Below are 20,679 nucleotides of genomic sequence, written 5' to 3' on the forward strand. Positions count from 1 at the left end.
GAAAAGGCGATGGGTAGCTTTCTTCCCAGATGTCCAGGCCTCTCTGTAAAAATGCAGCTCTGCTGATCTCATTGGGATCTCATTCTCGGGGAAAGAGGGCATTGCCCAGGGCGGGTTACAGCGATAGAAAATGCAGTTATAAACACACATTAACCATTATAACGACAAATTACATACAAAAACAGGGAAGTATATAAATCCACGTTTGCAACACTCCCAGCCTGCCACGCCCCCATTTCCTCCAGAAATGGGACAATCCTATTAAAATAACTATTACAGGCACGTGCAGAGGGCACTTCTTGTCTCAATGCACACCAGGAAAAAATCTTTTCACAGCGCAGCGTTGCACCGTCTCCCTTTCGCATCTCCGCAGGGTGACATTCCTCAAAGGGTTAAGGAAACGGCAACCGGTTGCCTAGACAAGACCCGGAAGCGTAAAAATGCTCCCCGCTTCCTGTTCCTGCGCGTCTCGATGGTCCGGGCTTGGGCATCGGAATTGGAGATTAGCCGAGGTTGCCCGCAAAGGTGAGTTGGGAGATGGCCGAGGGGAAAGCGAGAAGTTAATGGAGACGCTTCCTCGGGGCTCTTTGCCTGTTTCTGCTCAGAGTCTGCCCTGCAAGCAGCGCTCCCGGGGGCTTCTGCTGACAAAAGCTGGGAAAGGCTCAGAAAAGGGCAGCCAGGATGGATCGAAGGGGGTTGGAGCAGTTCCCCAGTGATGAAAGGGTGCAGCATTTGGGGGGCGGAGGGAGTGAATGGAGAGCCGGGAAAGGGGTGCATCAAATTAGGCACGGCGTTTGGGAGGAAGTGGCTCGAGAGACGTTCTACTCCGCCTTTCGTGAAACCAGAACTTGGGGCCAAGCAGTGAGAGATGCAGGACAGACAAAAGGAAGGACTTCTCCATGCAGCATGTAATTGAACTATGGGGTTCACTGCCGCAAGAAATAGTGATGGGCACCGAGTTATTATTAATAATAATAATAGAATTTATATACCACCCTATTCTCAGGGCGGTTCAAAGAATAAAATCAAGATATAAAACCACAAAATACCTAATTAAAAATAAAAACAGCAACCCATTACACCCCCCCCAAAAGCCCTACATTTTAAAAAGGCATAGGATGTAAATTGGATCAACCAAATGCCTGGTTAAAGAGGATGCATTTAAAAGAGGATTTGGAAAATTCAATGGGGGGGTAAGACTACCATCAACACTAAGGACACGAATGACTCTGTTTCAGAGCACTCATAGGTGCTCTGAAAACACCTATGAAGGGCATGGACAGGGTTGAAGAAGTATGCAACTTGGAGGGAGGGTGTGGCCTGGGGGAGAGACCCAAGGGCCAGACAGGAGGGAATTTGGCCCTCAGGCGTGAGGCTTCCCATCCCTGCTATAGACAATACTGAGCTAGATGGGCCATCCATGGCTTCTGATGTCCTGTCATTTCAGAAGGTGCATTTCAGCTTTTGTGTGGCTCTTCTGTGAAGTCGCCTGTCACCGATGATCAGGCAAATACTCCCATTAAACAATTAGAAAATGATTCTGTTCTGAGATGCTGATGTTTGCTCATACCCTGTCCTTCCTTGCTATATATACCAGACTGATAAAATTCATTCTGAAAGGGGAGCTGATTATAAGGGAAGTGGGAAAGTTACTGATGAGAGGAGTGAGGTTAACCTCCATGAATGCAGGACAGAATTGTGAGAGGTTCTGTAACTACAAAGAGACAAAACACATGGCTTATAATAGTTTATGTCTTTTAGATACCTTGGATATATGGACTGCCTCTGTTAATCTATGTGTTTAGATTAGGACTGATGGACTATTTTTATCATCGGTGTCAGCAACGGTTCATTATCCTTTTCTTTCTTTTTGGTATACTTGCAAAAAAAAATGCTGAAAAATAAAATAAGAAAAGAAACACAAGCCTTGATACATATGGCTGCTATTCTTGCATCATAGACCTGTTGCGGAACACACATACAAACCTCAACTGTAGAGGGACCCTTAGTTTGTATAATTAAAGTGACTTAAAGCACAATCTCGTCCTAGTGCAATTAAAAAAAAGAGGAGGAGATTTATAGTGGTTAGGGAAATGAGGAAAATGCACCGAATAGTGTGGGATGAACAAATGATTAACAGGGAGATGTATAAAAAACACTACACAAGCAAATCAGAGAGAATGCTTGCTGTCATATTACCACCCCACAAACAAATTGGGATGAATGCTCAGTAAATAGGTGGTCTGAAGGAGACCTAACTTATCTTAGGATGCAAGCAAGATACCAAGATTTTGCTATAAGCATACAAAATCTTTCACTCATACAGTCATACCTCTGGTTAAATGTGCTTCAGGTTGAGCGTTTTCAGGTTACACTCCACGGCAACCCGGAAGTAATGGAGCGCGTTACTTCCAGGTTTCGCTGCTTGCGCATGCGCAGACGCTCAAAATGATGTCACGCGCGGAAGCGGTGACCCGCGCAGATGCTGGTTGCGTTCACTTCAGGATGCGAATGGGGCTCCGGAACGGATCCCGTTCGCAGAGGTACCACAGTATTTCAATTTTATTTTATTTTTCCTCAGACGCTGCTGCCAGGAATAAAAATGGAGGAGCAGGACCTGCCAGGACCCAATCCAGCAAAGAAATCAGAAATGAGAGGAAAAGGCTCCCGTGCTGTCCAAACTGGGACTGCCAGGGAGTTTCCAGCTGAGACAACCCCAGGAATAGTTAAGCATGAGCTAAACAAGGGGCCCCACCAGAAAACTCCACAGCAGGGGTTCCTGAAGTCCAAATGGTCTATGCGTTCAAGATCAAAACCCTCGCGGCTCTTTCAGTCCCAGCCGAGGTTGGATGATGCTAATGACTTCCAGGCCTCCTTCAAGGCTGTCATTGACACCAGCCGGTGGCCAACAGGAGAGAATGTGTCCCGTCGAGAAGCCCGTGGGGCCCATCAAAGGCTAGATCCTTTTGTGAAAGTGAAGGAGGAGATTCTGGATGAGGAAACTCTCAGCTTGGAGATTCGATGTCTTCGCTTCCGGCATTTCGGCTACCAGGAGACCGAGGGGCCCCGAGAGGCCTTGAGACAACTCCGAGAGCTTTGCCGCCAGTGGCTGATGCCTGAGAGGCACACCAAGGAGCAGATCCTGGAGTTGGTGACCTTGGAGCAGTTCCTGACCGTCCTGCCCCTGGAGATGCAGTGCTGGGTCCGGGAATGGGGCCCAGAGACCTGTACCCAAGCGGTGGACCTTGCGGAAGATTTCTTGCTGAAGCCTCGCGAGGCTGAGAGGCCAGAGGAAAAGGTGAACGGAGCTTGTGCGAATTGACCTAGGAGTTGTGTCAGCTTGGGTCGTCTGTGAGTGTGGAAAAGTTGGTCTGGAAATGTCTCTTGGCAAACACAGTTCAATAACACAGACTGTGTCCAGAGATAAAAGTCTTGATAACACTTTACTAAGTATACTGAACAAAATGGTGTATAATTTGAGGAGAAAGGAAACAGAGGTTTTGTGTTTCAGTTTGGGCCTTGTACAGAGTGCCGGGAGACATTCAGTCAAACATATAGAGGTAAAACTCCATTGGAACTGCACAGCCAACCAGAGCATGTGCTATCTCACTAAAGATAATGCCACTGCCTGGTTGCTAAGTAATAACTCCACCTGCCCCCCTCTTGGCTAGCTGACTTTAATGCTAATCAAATTAACCCTAAATTACAAACAGCCCCAGCAAGCATGACCAACAGCCAGGGATGACAGGAGTCGTAGTTTAGCAGTATCTGGATGACCAAAGGTTCCTCATACCTGATACTACTTTTCAGTCATTCCTTTCCTATCTGCTCCAAATTCCATTTTATGTGGAGGAAAATATTTTATGTTATTTAAGCCATTCGCTATCAATAGATCCTGAAGCAGTTTACATTGAAGTGGTTTACATGTTAAAAAATCCAAGAACGTAAGTTTAGAATAAAACACTTTCAACAATTTAAGATGAAGAAAATCCAGCTACACATAGGTCCAGCTTTCCGAACACAATGCGCTTCCCAGGAAATCATCCTTCAGGCAAACATTCGCATAATGAGCTGACAATTTTCATTATTTCTTATGGGACCATTTCTAATGTGTGTTCCCACCATACTTTCTTCCTAAAATGGCTGCAGCCAACCAGCAAAAGAGAGGCAAAGGAAAAACTGATTTGTCTGCTGCTCCCTGATTAGTCTGATTTCTTTCGCCATGGTTTCTACTCCAGCAAAAGTACAAACAAGCAGGGAAGTGGGCAAACTCTAGCTGTTCACATATCTGAGTCAGCTGAGTGTGCAGCGAAGCTTGGGTTTAACTCTCTGTGTAAATAGAAGTGAATTTTTGCATAATGAGCAGGTGGATGGTGGGTAGGGTTGCCATATTTCAAACTGAAAATCCGGATGGAAAAGCTGTTAAGCTTTTTGGGCAAAATGCTATTTTTGAGCAATGCCAATATGGGTTGCCATATGTCCGGATTTCCCCAGATATTGCTGACTGCAGTATTCCGGGTATGTCAGGGGAAATCCGGTCGTATGGCAACGCTAATGGCGAGGCCTGAATGTATATAGATAAACAATACAGTGCAATATCTGTATATGCAGTAATAATCGTATCCGTGTTTAATTCTTTTTTTTTTTTAAGTGTGTATATGGACCACCTCTCCCCACATGATCCAGCCTAGACCCTGCTTTCATAATCCAAGGCCTTTCTCCAAGTGCCCCCTCAGAGAGGGAGATGTGGAGAGTGTCAGCATGAGACTGGGCCTTCTTAGTGGTGGCTCAATGCTTATGTAACACTCTCCCCGGCTACAGATGTCTGGCAATATCACTACATTTCTTTACGTGCAGGAAACATGTTTCTCTTCAGCCAAGCCTTTTTATAATCTGTAGCCACCCTCTGTAGTTTTTACAGTGGCACCTCTGGTTATGAACGGGATTCGTTCCGGAGGCCTGGCTGTATACCAAAATCTTCATAACCAGAGGATTGATTCTATACACACGGTGCCGCAGAGCGCTTCTGCACATGTGTGAGTGGCAAACCCACTTCCGGGTTTGCCGCCTTTGCAACCCGAGGATTACGTTACCTGAAGGGTAACCTGAGGATCCACTGTACTGATTTAGTTTTATGTAGGTAATGTATGTGCTACTTTTGGTAAGTCACTTTGAGTTCCTTTTTGTAAAAGTGACGAATAAGTTTTTAAAGTGACTAATAAAACTAATAATACAGATTTAACACCTACAGTTCTAAATCTTTCGTTCTTCTTTGGTTTCAGATATGGGGGCCTTTCACAAATGTGGCCATTCATTCGCCCGCGTCAGAGGAGGATTCCTCAGACACCGCTGAAATGCAGATTTGCACAGAGGTCAAGGAGGAAGCAGATGAGATCGACTTGCTGGGTCAAGATTTAGGTTTGAATCCTTTGACTACGAAGCTTCTTAGCTGGTGATGCTGGGGGTTGAACGTGGGGTCTTCTGCATTCAGAGCAGATGCTCCACCATTGAGTTACGACCTTTCCCATTCTAAATCATGGTATTCAGAATCTTCTCTCTCATTTCTTGATTCTCTTATTTATTTCAACAGATGACAGGCACGAACTGGAAGATGCAGAAGGGATCTTTGAAGAGGAAACAGTTGAGCAAGTAGTTGTGGCTGGAGTATCCCCGGAAAGAGCCAAGGGAGATTTATTCCAGGATCCTGAAGTTGACAAGAGACCTGGAAGCCAGGAGGGGCAAGAAAATCGCCGGGACAAGCACCCGAGGAAGGCGGCAAAACCATCGGGGCAACGCGAGGAAGGCAACAGGGGCTTGAACCAGAATACCTTCCAGCACGGAATCCGCCAGATCTTTGATCTCCTAGAGAATCAGAAGCAGCAGGTGAGGGAGAGGCCGTACAAATGCACGTACTGCAGGGAGAGTTTCCAGAACAAATCCCACCTGTCGATTCATGAGAGGACCCACACCGGAGAGAAACCGTACGAATGCCTGAACTGCGGGAGGTCGTTCTCCCAGCACTCGAACCTCCTGAGGCACGAGAGGACGCACACGGGGGAGAAGCCCTACAAGTGCGCTGACTGTGACAAAAGCTTCAACCAGAAGGCCACCCTTGTCATCCACCAGAGGACCCACACGGGAGAGAAGCCGTACCAGTGCTCAGAGTGCGGCAAGAGCTTCAGCACCAGTTCCCAGCTCATCACCCACAAGCGGATCCACTCAGGAGAGAAGCCGTACCAGTGCTCCGACTGCGGCCAGAGCTTCAGCCGAAGGCCGCACCTCGTGGTGCACGAGAGGACCCACACTGGAGAGAAGCCCTACAAATGCACCGACTGCGGGGAGAGCTTCAGAAACAGCTCGGTCTTCAACGTTCACAAAAGGACCCACACGGGAGAGAAACCCTACAAGTGCTCCTACTGCGGGCAGAGCTTAAGCCGGAGGACCAACCTTATTAAACACGAGAGAATCCACACGGGAGAAAAGCCCTTCAAGTGCCCAGAATGTGACCTCAGCTTCCGGTCCAGCACCTTGCTGAAAGCTCATAAGAGGACCCACACAGGGGAAAAACCGTACAAATGCCTGGAGTGCGAAAAAAGGTTCTGCGGTCTCACGGGTCTTCGTAAACATAAGAAAGTCCACGCCGAGAAACAGCCATAAGGGTGGGCCTGAGGATATAAGCAGGGCTGTGATGAAGTGAAAGGGGTTCAAATCACAGGCTCTGGCCTTAACTGGCCTGGGAGCTGTGCATCTTAAGGACCACCACCTTCTGTTACGTGCCCTGCTCACACTCTTCAACATCTAAGGCCCCACTCTATGTACCGCTGCCAAACAAAGCTCAGCGGACTCCTGTTAAGAGCAGAGCCTTTTTTGCAGCTGCACCACGGTGCAGAATGCCCCTGCCTCAAGAGGTTCTGCCAAGCCCGGACACTGTGCTCATTGAACCCCCAGTCCAAAAATTGAGGTTGGTGTGGCACTGCCCCATGCATCTCGATTGAGTGGCCTCTGCTGGTCAAGAAGGAAGCAATATGTGGTTGTTTCGATTGCATGATCCTTAGTTTTAGGCTAAGTAGGGCATGGGAACTAGAGGGTTAAGCCAAAGGCCTCATAGAAAAGGTGGGATTTGAGGGTGGCTGTTGATCCATTCCTCCCTGTAGCTCCTTTTTTATTGTTAGGGGTGGCTGTTTGTGTGTGTCTCCTGCTGGGAAGGGATTTGGGTCATTTTACCACCTCCTGTCTTGTACCATTAGACCAGCTCCTCTGATGAATTTTTGCATTTATTAGTTGCTTTATATTGTCTTTAACCTTTATTTGTAAGCCACTTTGAATAATCATTGATAAAGAGGAATTTGAGTTACTGCTTTGTTGTGTGTGTATCTGTGTATGTATCGTAAATAGAGAGGTAAAATTTCTGGAAATTTTGAAGCTATGAGAAAAAAATGTTTTCCCCCTGTTTCCCCCCAGAAAAAATAGAAATTTTGGAAAAATGGGGGGAAAGTTCAGTGTGGAGTAGTTTTACAAATTGTGTGAAACGCAGTGTATATAAAAGTATTATGCTTGCAATAAAACAGGTAACCACCCCCCTTTCCCTCAAAAGCAACAAAAAAGCAAGAATCCATCAACATAAAAAATATTCAGATTTGCCCCTTAGTGCCAACAGCAAATAAAGTTAAGGTCCACCTCAATATTTAAGCTCCATAGAAGGTCTACCCTTTGAGTGGTGCTTTAAAAAGAAAGAAACAGAAGACACAACGTATAAATGCAGTTTATTCTGTCTCATTTTCTGAACTACTGCTATCAATTTACTGACCAGACTATAGGTAAACATTATGCTGTGATGGTGGAGAACATTATAGTGGTACCTCGGGTTACATACGCTTCAGGTTACATACGCTTCAGGTTTCAGACTCGGCTAACCCAAATATATTATCTCGGGTTAAGAACTTTGCTTCAGGATGAGAACAGAAATTGTGCTCCAGCGGCACAGCAGCAGCAGGAGGCCCCATTAGCTAAAGTGGTCTTCAGGTTAAGAAGAGTTTCAGGTTAAGAACAGACCTCCAGAACGAATTAAGTACTTAACCCGAGGTACCACTGTAAACTAAACTGGAGGCTTTTCTCTGCAGTGCCCCCTAGTGGCACAAATGCATATTTCTCCTGTTTGAGAGCTACATTGAGAAGTAAGTACAGTGTTACTTGAATTCTATTCCAGAATTGGTTGTCTTCAGCTGAGATAACTTGCGATAACTTAAGGCTTTACAAAAAGTCTCAGAAATCTTTCATTAAGGTCTTTATGTCATATAGTTTGAATACCATGTCAGCGATAAATTATTTATCATTGGAAAAGAACATATTCCACACACTCCCCCCTTTTTTCGGGGGGGGGATCTGTCCTGCACCACCCCCCATTTTTCCGGTTTTTCCCCAGGCCTTTCCCTCCCTAATTGTAATACATTGGATGCAGGAGGAGAAAAGCAGAGTATTGAAAGTGGAAACTAATTTTAGACTTAATGGTCTGATGGGGCTCTTTAGGGGTATTACATCACTTTCTTTGTAATGTGGTAAGTGGGGCACAGCTCAGCTTTCTAAGGGCTTTTGCATGAGGTTAAAACAAGAGTAGAAGGCCTCCAGCTTCCTAAACTGTCTCTATGCTTTGAACTGCACTGACCCCTCTTTCCTTGGAAGTAGAATGGTTTTCTCAGGTAGCAGTTAAAGGCCTATGCCAAACTAGGATACATTCACAAAGATTAATGTCTGTCCTTGCACACAAACTCTATCTGCCAGGCTTGCTGCCTTGGGGGGCCCTTCTCATTCTGCTGAGTGGCGGCCCTGGACATCTGCCCATAATCTTGCCCCGAAGGCACCACAGAGCAAAGGGATGGGAGCAAGAAGACAGATGGGCAGAAGACTCGGGCTGCTAACACACTATATATTTAAAACACATGGCTTTCCCCCAATGAATCTTGGAAAGTAGTTTAAAGGCGCTGGGAATTGTAGTTCTGTGGGGAGTGGAACTACAGTTCCCAGGATTTGGGGAGGCTTTGAATACATGGGGTGTCTGCAGTCTAAGGCTGCTTCCAGACACCCTGTTTATTGAGCATTTATTCTGATTTGTTTGCCGGCAGGTAAGATGATGTGTCAAAGCAAGGGTTACCCCACACTTTCCAGTGCATTGGGGAAACTCATCATTTTCCTTATTGCAAAAAGTCTAACTTTTCTTGGGGGGGGGGGCTTGTTGCACAAGACTCCGCCAAACCACTTTTTTGGGGGGGAGCGGCAGAGACTCTGTTCACAGACTGGTGTGCAAGTATAAATACTGTATAGCAATCCTGAAAAAGAATGCCTACACTAAAAAAAAGTACAGTGGTACCTCAGGTTAAGTACTTAATTCGTTCTGGAGGTCCATTCTTAACCTGAAACTGTTCCTAACCTGAGGTATCACTTTAGCTAATGGGGCCTCCCGCTGCCGCTGCACAATTTCTGTTCTCATCCTGAAGCAAAGTTCTTAACCCGAGGTACTATTTCTGGGGTAGCGGAGTCTGTAACCTGAAGCATCTGTAACCCAAGGTACCACTGTACTTAAAATCTTGTGTGCATGTGTAAGAGCCAGTGCATACATATAAAAAGCCTAGCAGTCCTGTGAAATTTTGGCAGTTTTGTTTGTGGCAGAACCTTGGTGAACTTGATCTCTGTGTTAGGAGGCACCCACCCTGTAAATTTAAAGCAGTCATGGCTTTCCCCTTCTGCAATCTTGAAGACTGTCCCCCCCCCCAGGTGCTGGGAATTACAGCTCTGTTGAGGCTCTTCTAACAACTGTCAGCACCACTAGCAAGCAACATTCCAGGTTTTTGTGGGTGAAGCCATGGCTGTTAGAAGTGCTTTAAATGTACTGTGGAAGTGACCTTCCTCTTTAATGTGCCACAACCTCCTTTTGCTGAATTGCAAATGCATTCAGCATCATTTTGCATGTAGGCAGTTGGTTGGGATGGAGGGGTGGGGACACACAAGAGGAAGAGGAAGATACGCTAGCAAAGCATTTTTAAAGAAAATTGTTCAAAGGTATGTCCTCAAAATATGGGCACTGATTTACCAAGGCCAGGAATTAGGGGAACAAGGACTTCCATACCTTATTTCATGCACCTGATTAAGTGGACTTGAATCTGTGAAACTATATGCCACAACAAATTTGTTAGGGCCCCTCCAGCATGGTGGTGGGGTTTCTGCAAATGTGCTTTTGCGAAATGTCACTGGTACAATGACAGTGCATTTGGTGGCTGATTTATACTGAACATCATTCCGCTTTCTTATGCTATTGCATTTTTGCTGCCAGAAGGGGCACGCCTGCACTATTCTAGCACAACAAAAGCAGACCATTTAAAAAAAAACCCAACCAGAATGTTTGTTGTATGAAAATTTAGAAGAATTCAGCAGGAAGCTATGGTACATGCAGTGCTTTTTTCCTTTAAAAAAATAGATTCAGGGGTACTCTAATTTTTCTGCTCATATTGAAATACTGTCCTTCAATGAGGCCAAACTTTAGGGGTATGCGTACCCCTGCACTGGGTACATGCACAAATTGGAAAGAAGCAGTGTGTCTACCCCAAAATGTTTGCATATGTAAACTGTATTGAAGCAACCCTGATAGCATCATGAGCACAAATGCACAAGGAAAAGGACACCTGGAGGGGACCTTAGATGACCATACATCTTAAGGACATGACTACTCCCAAAGAATCCTGGGAACTGTAGTCCGCCCCTCAGAGCTAGAATTCCCAGCGCCCTTAACAAACTAAGGTTCCTAAGGTTCTTAGGGAGAATCCATATCCTTGAAAAGTGTTAAGGTGCTCTTTTAAAGTGTTACAATACAGTACTTTCTTGTGGTTAATTAACACAGCAGCAGCTAACCTGCCTGAAAACAGTCTTCTTCTAGGGCTGAAGAAGACATAGGTTCCAGATAGATGTATCCTCAGCACCTTTCGGAAACCAGGATTTCCCCCCGCCCCCTCTGCTTAACGCCCCCAGCTATTTGCATTCTGTGCAGGATCTTTCCGCCCACTCATCCCCCTCGGGTTGCAGGGGCTTCAAGGGGTTAATGTCACAGAGCTGTGACTCCTAGACAGGGCCAGAAAAAGGGAATTCATTTGAAGCTGCAAATGCATTCTTCTTCCTGCCCCCCCTCTCCTGGCTGGGAAGAAGAAACAGCCTTTTGCATGCATTTATAAAAAATAATAATAATATATTGATTGCATTTTGGAGTACAGATTGCCACAGCTGCAGCATAACTGGAGAAGTGAGTTAAGAAGCGGGGGGTTTTTTTTGGGGGGGAGGGGATCTCCAATGGAAAAGAGGGAGCCAATTGGGGAACAGGCAGCAGCAGGAAATTTGGGGGAGAGGTAGTGGGCTTCCCCACCTTCCCATTTTGCAGAAATGCAAATAGACTAGAGAATCCATCCCTCTTTAGTCCGCCTTTGCAGCTGATCCACGACGCAGCCGCCGCCTTGTCCAGACTAGGAGCAGTGGAAGAAAATATTTGTTTTTTAGAAAAACATCAGGGCCATTGAGTAGGTGGCGGAGTGGGTGGTGGAGAGAAGCCAAGAGTCCTTTTAGGGTCTCTGTGCGTGTAGCTCAGCGGTTGGAGAGCAGAAGGTAATAGGGACGTTTCCTTTAAACAAGCCAAACCATTGTCCTGCCTGTAACTTGGCTAGTTTGCAAAGGCACAATGCCTTTGAATCACAGGACTTCCCCCAAAGAATCATGGGAACAGTAGTTTTAGATGCTGGGAATTGTAGGCCTGCAAGGGTAAACTATAGTTCCCGGGAATCTTTGGCAGGAGGGAGCTGCGTGCTTTAAATGTATGGTGTTTAAAGCCTCAGGGATGGGGAAGTAGTGACTCGCTGGGTGTTGCTGGACTCTTAACTCCCATCATCATCTCTGACCTTTAGTTTGCCTTTCTGATTCGTCCGCAAGAATATGTGAAGCACACTTTTGTGGCAATGAAACCTTTGGGTTTATGAGCTGAGTTTGCACCCCTGACCGGCCATGAAGTTCTCTGGGTATCCTGAGGCCATCCATTCTTTCCTCCCCCCCCCCTTCTCACCTTACCCCATCTTGCAACATGGTTGTGAGAATAAAACCAAGGGAGCCCCAAGCACTTCAAAAGGCAGCTATTTGACAAAGAAAAAAATCCCTGCACTTAGAAAGCTAATATGTCAGCGAGAAGGCAAGGCTAGAACGCTGATCGCTGATGCACTAGCTTTCTGTGTGCAGGGATGTGCTTATTTGTTCTTGTAAGAGCATTCCCTGATGTGAGGCCTCGCCCACAATCTCAAGCCGCACACTCCAGACATAGGACCATACTAAACTCTGTGGGGATAAGTAGATCAGTACATCTTTAGGATTAGCTCAATGCTACTTTGAAGGAGAGATGTAGCAGAGGTGGGCTGCATTCAGCTTTAGGGCTGCATTCCTTTCTGTGCTACCTTATGAGTGTCAATCTTTACCTTTATACAGTACACTAATTTCTAAGTAAACTCACATTCCCATCTCCAGCCTTATTGAGGCCTGGGGTTCCTCTCCCCTGCTATTATAGGTACACTACGACGGTCCGCTGTAATTGTTCAGGGATATGGTTTTTCTCAACACTGCACTGCCCCACTTCATTTTAACACTGGATTTCTCTTCCAGAGCTGCTGCCAAGATTTCAACATGGAGGGACAAGACCTTGCAGGACCCAAGCAAGCTGGGAGGAGATTGGAGGAGGTAGGAAGAGCCCGTGATGTCCAAGGGGAGAGCACCACCAAGTCTGTGGCTCAGGCACCACCGCAAGGCGTTAAGCAGGAACTAGAAGAGGGGTTGCTGCAACAAGGCTGGGGAGCCCAGTGGTCAGAGTTCCTGGGCTCGCCACAGCCCTCTCGTTCAACATGGACAAACTTACGCCCCTGGTCAGGGCCTGGCGCCAAAGAAATCCCAGCCTCCAGAGCAGCTGAGGCTTGCCGCTGGCCTAGCCGGGAGTATGCAACCCAAACCGTGGCAGGTCCTGGTGATGAAACCCACAAGGCCTACGAAAGCCTGGACTTCGCTGTGAAAGTGAAGGAAGAAGTCCTGGACGGGGAGGCCCTCAGCTCTGAGACACTGCACCAGCGGTTCAGGCAGTTCTGCTACCAGGAGGCTGAGGGGCCGCGAGAGGCCTTCAACCAGCTCTGGGAGCTTTGCCGCCAGTGGCTGAGGCCCGAGAGACACACCAAGGAGCAGATCCTGGAGCTGGTGATCCTGGAGCAGTTCCTGACCATCCTGCCTCTGGCTATGCAGAGCTGGGTCCGGGAGAGCGGCCCAGAGACCTGTTCTGAAGCGGTGGCCCTGGCAGAGGACTTCTTAATGAGGCAGCCAGAGGTGGAGGGACGCCCACCAAGCATTCCTGCCAAAAGAGCCAGGGAGAGGGAGAGCTGCAGGCTGCCTTGGAATGTCTGTGTTGGGCTGCTTTTTCCTGGGGGGGGGCGGGTGGGTGGGTTGGAAATGTGATCTAGAAGGGCTCAGGTGAACCTGCAGCCCAGAGGCTGCAAACCTTTTGTGGGGGGCAGCGGGCATATTTGGAAACTTGAGAAAGCGTCGTGGGCACCAGTCACAAAATGGCTGCTGCCAGGTGCATAGCATAACAAAATGGCTTCCATTTGGGTTATAGTGTAATACAGAATGGCTGCCACATCTAAACATAGCTGTCAACATTTCCCTTTTTTTAAGGGAAACTCCCTTATTCCGAATAGGATGCCTCGCAAGAAAAGGGAAAAGTTGACAGCTATGCATCTAAAAGAGCAGAAAAAGAGTTGGGCCCCCAAAATGTGGGCATGCCCACCCTTAAGCCACTTGCACCAGTGGATAATCAGCCAGAAGCTCTTTACACCTCTCCTCTGTTCAGAATGAAAGGGAGGGGATGTCCACTTTTTGCGTCCAGTGAAATACGGACATGGGTAAGGGGCTGTATTTGGTATTGTGAGAGGCCAAGGCAGTATAAACCCTGTCTCTCTGTGATAGACCGGGGCTTGGGGTGCAGTTGCTGATTTCTGGATCCAGCACTGCTTGGGTAGTGATGGGTAGAGAACACTCACTTCACTGGGATCTCTGGTCCTCCCCCCCTCCCGGTCAAATTCTCTGCATCTTAAAACTGTTCTCATGTTTCCATTCCAGATGTCAGAGCCCCTGGAAGATATGGCTGATAACACCACAGTGTCGGCACAGGATATGTCGGACCTGGCGAAGCTGCATTTTGCCTCAGATGCCAAGCAAAGGAGCGATCGGGAGGCCATCTTGCTGGGTAGGTGCTTGAGTCTGAAGAAGATACTGTTAGAATAATAGAATCATAGAATCTTCAAGTTTGAAGGGACCCCAGTCCAACCCCCTGCAATACAGGAGTCTCAGCTAAAGCATCCATGATAGATGGCCATCCAGCCTCTGTTTAGAAACCTCCAAGGAAGGAGAGTCCACCATCTCTCGTGGGAATCTGTCCCACTGTCGTTTTCCCGAACGTTTAGTCAGAATCTCCTTTCTTGCAACTTGAGGCCACTGGTTCGAGTCCTACCCTCCAGAGCAGGAGAAAACAAGCATCCTCCCTCCTCCATGCGACAGCCCTTAAGATATTTGAAGATGGCTGTCATATCTCCTCTCGGTCTCCTCTTTTCATACTCAGCTCCTTCAAGCGCTCCTCATAAGGCTTAATTTCCAGACCCTTGATCATCTTCATTGCCCTCCTCTGCACGCGTTCTGGCTTGTCAACAACCTTCTTAAATTGTTGTCGGAAAGACATCTTATGCACTAAGGGCAAAGCCCTTCTCCCAGGCGTGGATCTTGTTGTAGTCAAAATGGCATAACTCAGGCTCAGGGCAGGTGGATTGGCTGGCAGGTACACCAAGGTTTGCAAAGTTTGCGGTGGGGGGGGGAGGGGAGAGAGAAAAGGACTCTAAACAGGGCAAGAGGGGAAAACAACTCAGTGAGGACTGAGCATGCTCAGTGAGTATGTAAGGAAGGTTGGCAGACTGCTGGGCAGGGTGAGACAAAGAAAAAACATGGAGAGGGAGTATGGAATGGAATAGGAGTCCACACACTGGACAATGGTCCATCTAGTTCAGTGGCTATGGGAATGCTGATTTGTTTACCTGCCCTTCACCATAAGGGTACAGAGCAGGTCACAACAATGGAAAATGCAACATAAAAAGCAATTTAAAACAAATTATTGCCACAAGATAGGGGCAGACTGAGAAGTCTGGAATCCAGAACAAGGAGCGTTTTTATTCATTTACAGTGCAGTCCTGTGCAGGTCTACTCAAAGGTAAGCACCACCGAGCTCAGTGGGGTTTATTCCCACATACAACCTTAGTGTGTGTTTTTACTCAGTCATATCAACAGCATTTCCTATAGGAAGCTTACATAAAAGTAAAACATTACAAACTGTAAAGATCAAGAAGAGGTTTTAAAAAAACAACACCAATTTAAAAGCTAAGGATTAAAGCAGCTCCAGTCAGCAGCAAGAGGGAAAACAGTGGCAAACTATGATTACAGGGCAGTTGTAAAAATAACAACAAAATATACGAAAATCTTTGAACATTCTAAACTGTTGTTGTTTAGTCATTTAGTTGTGTCCGACTCTTCGTGACCCCATGGACCAGAGCACGCCAGGCGCTTCTGCCTTCCACTGCCTCCTGCAGTTTAGTCAAACTAATGCTGACAGCTTCGAGAACACTATGCAACCATCTTGTCCTCTGTCGTCCCCTTCTCCTTGTGGCCTCCATCTTTCCCAACATCAGGGTCTTCTCTTCTCATGAGGTGGCCAAAGTACTATTATTTTACTGACATTGCTTACCCAGGAACAGCAGGATTGTGTACATTGTTCTCCCTCTTCCTCTCCCCCACTTAAAAAACAATCAGAACTGCCTTATTAGGTAGATCAGACTGAAAATAAATGACTGGCTCAAAGTCTCCCCTTGAGCTTCATGATGGTTTGAACTTAGATCTCCCCAGTCCAAGGTCTGACACCCTTAAGAACTATACCATATTGGCTTTCTGATGCAGCCTTCCTCAACCAGGTGCCCTCCATATATTTTGGACTATGACTCCCATCAGCCCCCCCCCCAGCACAGTTGCTGATGGGAGTTGTAGTCCTAAAACATCTGGGGCATAGCTGGTTGTTGCAGACTGTTTCATTATGATGCACTGTGACTCATGAGACTCCCTTTATCCTGCCAGGCAAGGATCAAATGGAGACAAAAGAGGGAGATCCACAACCTGTGGAACTCAATGAGACATCGTTGGGAAGAGCCAAAGGGGATTTCCCCCCGTTTCATGTTGAGGGAGAGCCAGCGCCTGAGTGTCAGCCAGAACCAAGAAGTCTTCAGGGAAACCATGTCGGGAAGGAAGCAGAGAAGGCCCTGCTTTGTGAAGGAGGTAATGGAAGCTCGCACGAAAGCACAGCTAACAAAGGGATGCTCAGGAGCAAAAAGAAGTGCACTGAGTGCGGAAATCTCTGCGAGGTCTTCGACCTCCCCACGAACCAGAAATCACAAACGGAGGAAGAGTTTTACATCTGCCCCCGGTGTGGGAAGACCTTCAAGAATGGCGTATCCCTTGCTCCACACCAGGGGACCTCCGTAGTCGTAGCAAAACCCTACCCGTGCTCGGAGTGCGGCAAGAGCTTTGGCACCAAGGCTGCCCTCCTGAAGCACAAGGGGACGCACACGGGAGAGAAGCCCTACGTGTGCTCCGAGTGCGGGAAGTGCTTCACCACCAGCTCCAACCTGATCTACCACAACATCGTCCACACGGGGGAGAAGCCGCACAAGTGCTCCGAGTGCGGGAAGAGCTTCCACTGGAAGTCGTCCCTCATCACGCACGAGAGGACCCACACGGGCGAGAAGCCGTACGAGTGCCCCGAGTGCGGGAAGAGCTTCGGCAACAGCTCCCAGCTCCTGCGGCACAAGAGGGTGCACACGGGCGAGAAGCCGTACCACTGCTCAGAGTGCGGCCGGAGCTTCAACCAGATCGCCTCGCTCATCGCACACAAGAGGATCCACACGGGAGAGAAACCCTACGAGTGCTCGGAGTGCGGGAAAGGCTTCGGCACAAGGACGAACCTGATGATGCACAAGCGGGTGCACACGGGGGAGCGGCCGTACAAGTGCTCCTACTGTGGGCAGAGCTTCAGCCAGAGGACGCACCTCATCATCCACGAGAGGACCCACACGGGTGAGAAGCCCTACACGTGCTCCGACTGCGGGAAGAGCTTCAACGCGAAAGCGCCCCTCATCACGCACAAGAGGACCCACACGGGCGAGAACCTCTACCAGTGCTTCCAGTGCGGGAAGAGCTTCAGCACCAGCTCCAACCTCCTGAACCACAACATCATCCACACGGGGGAGAAGCCGCACAAGTGCTCGGACTGCGGCAAGTGCTTCAACCGGAAGTCGTCCCTCATTACGCACCAGAGGACCCACACCGGGGAGAAGCCCTATGCGTGCTTTGAGTGCGGGAAGTGTTTCATTTCCAGCTCGGACCTCACGAAGCATAAAAAAGTCCACAGGGGGAAGCGCTCGGCCATCGCAGAAAGCGCCGTGTATAGCCCGGCGCTTGCCGAACCGGGTAGCGTTCAACCGGGAGGGCAGCCTTGCTAGGCCCGAACAAAGGGGAGATGCTGTCAGGCCTGTGTCCTTTTCAATATCAGTCTGCCTCAGTCACGTATAACAGCGAGAGCCAAAGGTTCTGGTTTTAATGTGCTAAAATAATGAAATAATAACGGATTTGTGAGGCCGGGAGGAACCCCGCGTAGAAGCTCTCGTCAGGTTCCCCATCCCTGCACCAGAGGAAAAGAAGTTTCTGAAGAGGATCACAGCTTCACTTGATGTTTCCTTATTTTCATGACTCACTAGAATAGATAACGTACATTCTGGGCTATCAGAAATGTGACATTTGGCACCTGAAATACGTGTTCATGATAATAATAAAAACGTGACAGGCCCCCAAACCCTTGTGCATCATTTAGCGCCAATATCGTCGCAACTCTGTGGATTTATATTATCCAGGGGGTGGCATGGGGAGAGCTGTTTCAGTGTGACAGAATGGGACACTTCAGAATTTGTCATGTTTTTAATACAGTGGTACCTCAGGTTAAGTACTTAATTCGTTCCGGAGGTCTGTACTTAACCTGAAACTGTTCTTAACCTGAAGCACCACTTTAGCTAATGGAGCCTCCTGCTGCCGCTGCACGATTTCTGTTCTCATCCTGAAGCAAAGTTCTTAACCTGAGATAATATTTCTGGGTTAGCAGAGTCTGTAACCTGAAGCGTATGTAACCTGAGGTACCACTTGTATAGCTATTTTATACATATATTTCTGTTCTTTCTTTTTTACCTGTTCTAAGCTAGTAGGGCCACGTCTGTGTATCAGCTGTAGATTTCTAAGTTATATTGTTTGTTTTCCTTTATGGAAACTGAACATTTCAGCTTGTCCACTTCCACACACTCTTTGAGTTCATTGGGGTGCTGCCATTCGTCAGTTAGTATTATGGGTGTGCCTCATTTATGGATTTGTGCACACAATGCATTTAAGGTCGGTGTGCCTTTTTCTCTTTAAGGCACACTGTTAATTCCACATTTCTTTTTCACTCCTTTTGTAGCTTCTACTTTATTATGTCCCCTGAAGTCTTGACGACTCATCTGACCACACCTTCAGTTTTGTGATGTGCTTATTAAATTGTGAGATGTTTGGTCAGTTCTGGTGTTTCCAGATTCCTTATTCAAACAAATATTCATTGTGAGAAATCTGTAAATAAATAATAAGTTTGAAAATTGTGTGTTAAAAAAAGAAATCTTTAAAATGTCTGCATGTAGGAAATAAGTATGCCTAAGGGGAAAGATATTCTCCCTCAAATGCTAGTTTTCTCTTAGGTTTTGGAGACGGTTTGACACTGGGCAAGTTCATATTTTTAATTTATACTTCATAAAATTTATATGCTGCTTGATTTTTTTATTGTTTTAAAAACCCCGAGCTATGACTGTAAAAATGATTTAAAACAGGACACATTCAAATCCAAGACAGATAACAGATTTTATAGTTTGTTGAAACAGCAGATACCAAAAGACAACAGTGAAGGCACCTGTCTGATATGCAATTATATGCTGCTGCTGTTAGTGTTCTAATACTATTGGGTTTTTATACTGAGCTCTTTGGATGAAGAGTGGCATATAATAATAATAATAATAATAATAATAATAATAATAATAATAATAATAATAATTCATACCCCGCCCTCCCCAGCCAAAGCCGGGATCAGGGCAGCTAACAAGCAATAATAAAAACAAGTTGAATGAATACAACTTAAAAACAAAATTAAAATACAACATTAAAATATTGAAACATTAAAATATTAAAATGTAGCCTCATCGCAGGAGGAGAAAGGAAAAGAAAAAAGAAAGAGGGGGAGGGAATCAATTTGGCTCCAAGCCAAAGGCCAGGCAGAACAATTCTGTCTTACAGGCCCTGTGGAAAGAATGCAGATCCTGCAGGGCCCTGGTCTCATGAGGCAGAGCGTTCCACCAGGCCGGAGCCAGAGTTGAAAAGGCCCTGGCTCTGGTTGAGGCTAATCTGACTTCCTTTGGGCCCGGGGCTTCTAGGGTGTTGCTATTTATGGACCTTGAGGCTCTCTGTGGGGCATACCGGGAGAGGCGGTCCCATAGGTACAAGGGTCCTAGGCCATGAAGGGCTTTAAAGGTCAAAACCAGTATGTAAATTTAATACAGTGGTGCCTCGCAAGACAAAATTAATTCGTTCTGCAAGTTTTTTCGTCTTGCGAGTTTTTCGTCTTGCGAAGCACGGTTTCCCATAGGAATGCATTAAAAATCAATTAATGCGTTCCTATGGAGACCGCTTGCCAGGCTGGCGGTGCGGAGAAGGGCTTTTCTCCCCACCGCAAGCCTTCAGCACAGGTACGGGAACAGAGGGGAAGGCGCGCAGCGCTTCTCCTCTGTTCCCGGGACTTGCGGTGGGAGGAGGGTTTTTCCTCCCCACCGCCAACATTCAGAACAGCATTCTGAATGTTGGCGGTGGGGAGGAAAGCCCTCCTCCCACCGCAAGCCTTCAGGACAGGTCCGGGAACAGAGGGGAAGGCGCGCAGCGCTTCTCCTCTGTTCCCGGGACTTGCGGTGGGAGGAGGGTTTTTCCTCCCCACCGCCAACATTCAGAACAGCATTCTGAATGTTGGCGGTGGGGAGGAAAGCCCTCCTCCCACCGCAAGCCTTCGGAGGAGGCTGGCGATGGGGCGGAGAGCCCTCCTCCCCCGCCAGGCTTCGGAGGGCTTCTCCGAAGCCTGGCGGGGGGAGGAGGGCTCTCCGCCCCATCGCCAGGCTTCGGAGAAGCCCTCCGAAGCCTGGCGGGGGGAGGAGGGCTCTCCGCCCCATCGCCAGGCTTCGGAGGAGGTCCGAGGACAGTGGGGAAGACGCGCTGCACTTCCCCGCTGTCCCTGGAGATTTCCCTATGGGCTTTCGTCTTGCAAAGGAAGCCCATAGGGAAATTCGTTTTGCGAAGCGCCTCCAAAACGGAAAACCCTTTCGTCTAGCGGGTTTTTCGTCTTGCGAGGTGTTCGTCTTGCGGGGCACCACTGTAAATAATATTTTTAATGTATTATATTAATTTCCCAGTGTACTTACC

The 20,679-nt window shown here is 47.5% G+C and overlaps 3 protein-coding genes and 1 long non-coding RNA gene across 6 annotated transcripts in view; 3 read left to right on the forward strand and 1 right to left on the reverse strand.

Moving 5' to 3' along the window:
- LOC309364579 (uncharacterized protein) lies at positions 1 to 7,354 on the forward strand. Of its 2 annotated transcripts, none has more exons than XM_081902195.1 (4): positions 1 to 525; positions 2,582 to 3,298; positions 5,283 to 5,418; positions 5,591 to 7,354. In XM_081902195.1, the coding sequence occupies exons 2-4, from the start codon at positions 2,603 to 2,605 to the stop codon at positions 6,655 to 6,657; spliced, it is 1,899 nt and encodes a 632-aa protein (XP_081758321.1). In that variant the 5' UTR covers positions 1 to 525; positions 2,582 to 2,602; the 3' UTR covers positions 6,658 to 7,354. The 2 variants fall into 2 exon arrangements, with proteins under 2 accessions (XP_081758321.1, XP_081758320.1); XM_081902194.1 differs by lacking the exon at positions 1 to 525 and adding an exon at positions 536 to 908.
- The window catches only part of LOC309365429, a 62,550-nt gene extending 43,729 nt beyond the window's left edge, over positions 1 to 18,821 (forward strand). The window contains exon 2 of the long non-coding RNA XR_014166138.1: positions 18,141 to 18,821. This is a non-coding gene — a long non-coding RNA (uncharacterized lncRNA). The remainder of the gene's footprint in view (positions 1 to 18,140) is intronic.
- The window catches only part of LOC309363231 (uncharacterized protein), a gene marked incomplete at its 3' end in the record, with an annotated part of 107,914 nt that overhangs the window by 60,510 nt on the left and 26,725 nt on the right, over positions 1 to 20,679 (reverse strand). The gene's annotated exons all lie outside the window — the stretch shown is intronic.
- Positions 11,146 to 18,821, forward strand: LOC309364460 (uncharacterized protein). Of its 2 annotated transcripts, none has more exons than XM_081901781.1 (4): positions 11,146 to 11,284; positions 12,679 to 13,455; positions 14,176 to 14,302; positions 16,228 to 18,821. In XM_081901781.1, the coding sequence occupies exons 2-4, from the start codon at positions 12,700 to 12,702 to the stop codon at positions 17,646 to 17,648; spliced, it is 2,304 nt and encodes a 767-aa protein (XP_081757907.1). In that variant the 5' UTR covers positions 11,146 to 11,284; positions 12,679 to 12,699; the 3' UTR covers positions 17,649 to 18,821. The 2 variants fall into 2 exon arrangements, with proteins under 2 accessions (XP_081757907.1, XP_081757908.1); XM_081901782.1 differs by having other exon boundaries at positions 12,679 to 12,753.

The sequence above is a fragment of the Podarcis melisellensis genome, assembly GCF_964234715.1.
Source record: "Podarcis melisellensis genome assembly, chromosome: 2".
NCBI classification, from domain to species: domain Eukaryota; kingdom Metazoa; phylum Chordata; class Lepidosauria; order Squamata; family Lacertidae; genus Podarcis; species Podarcis melisellensis.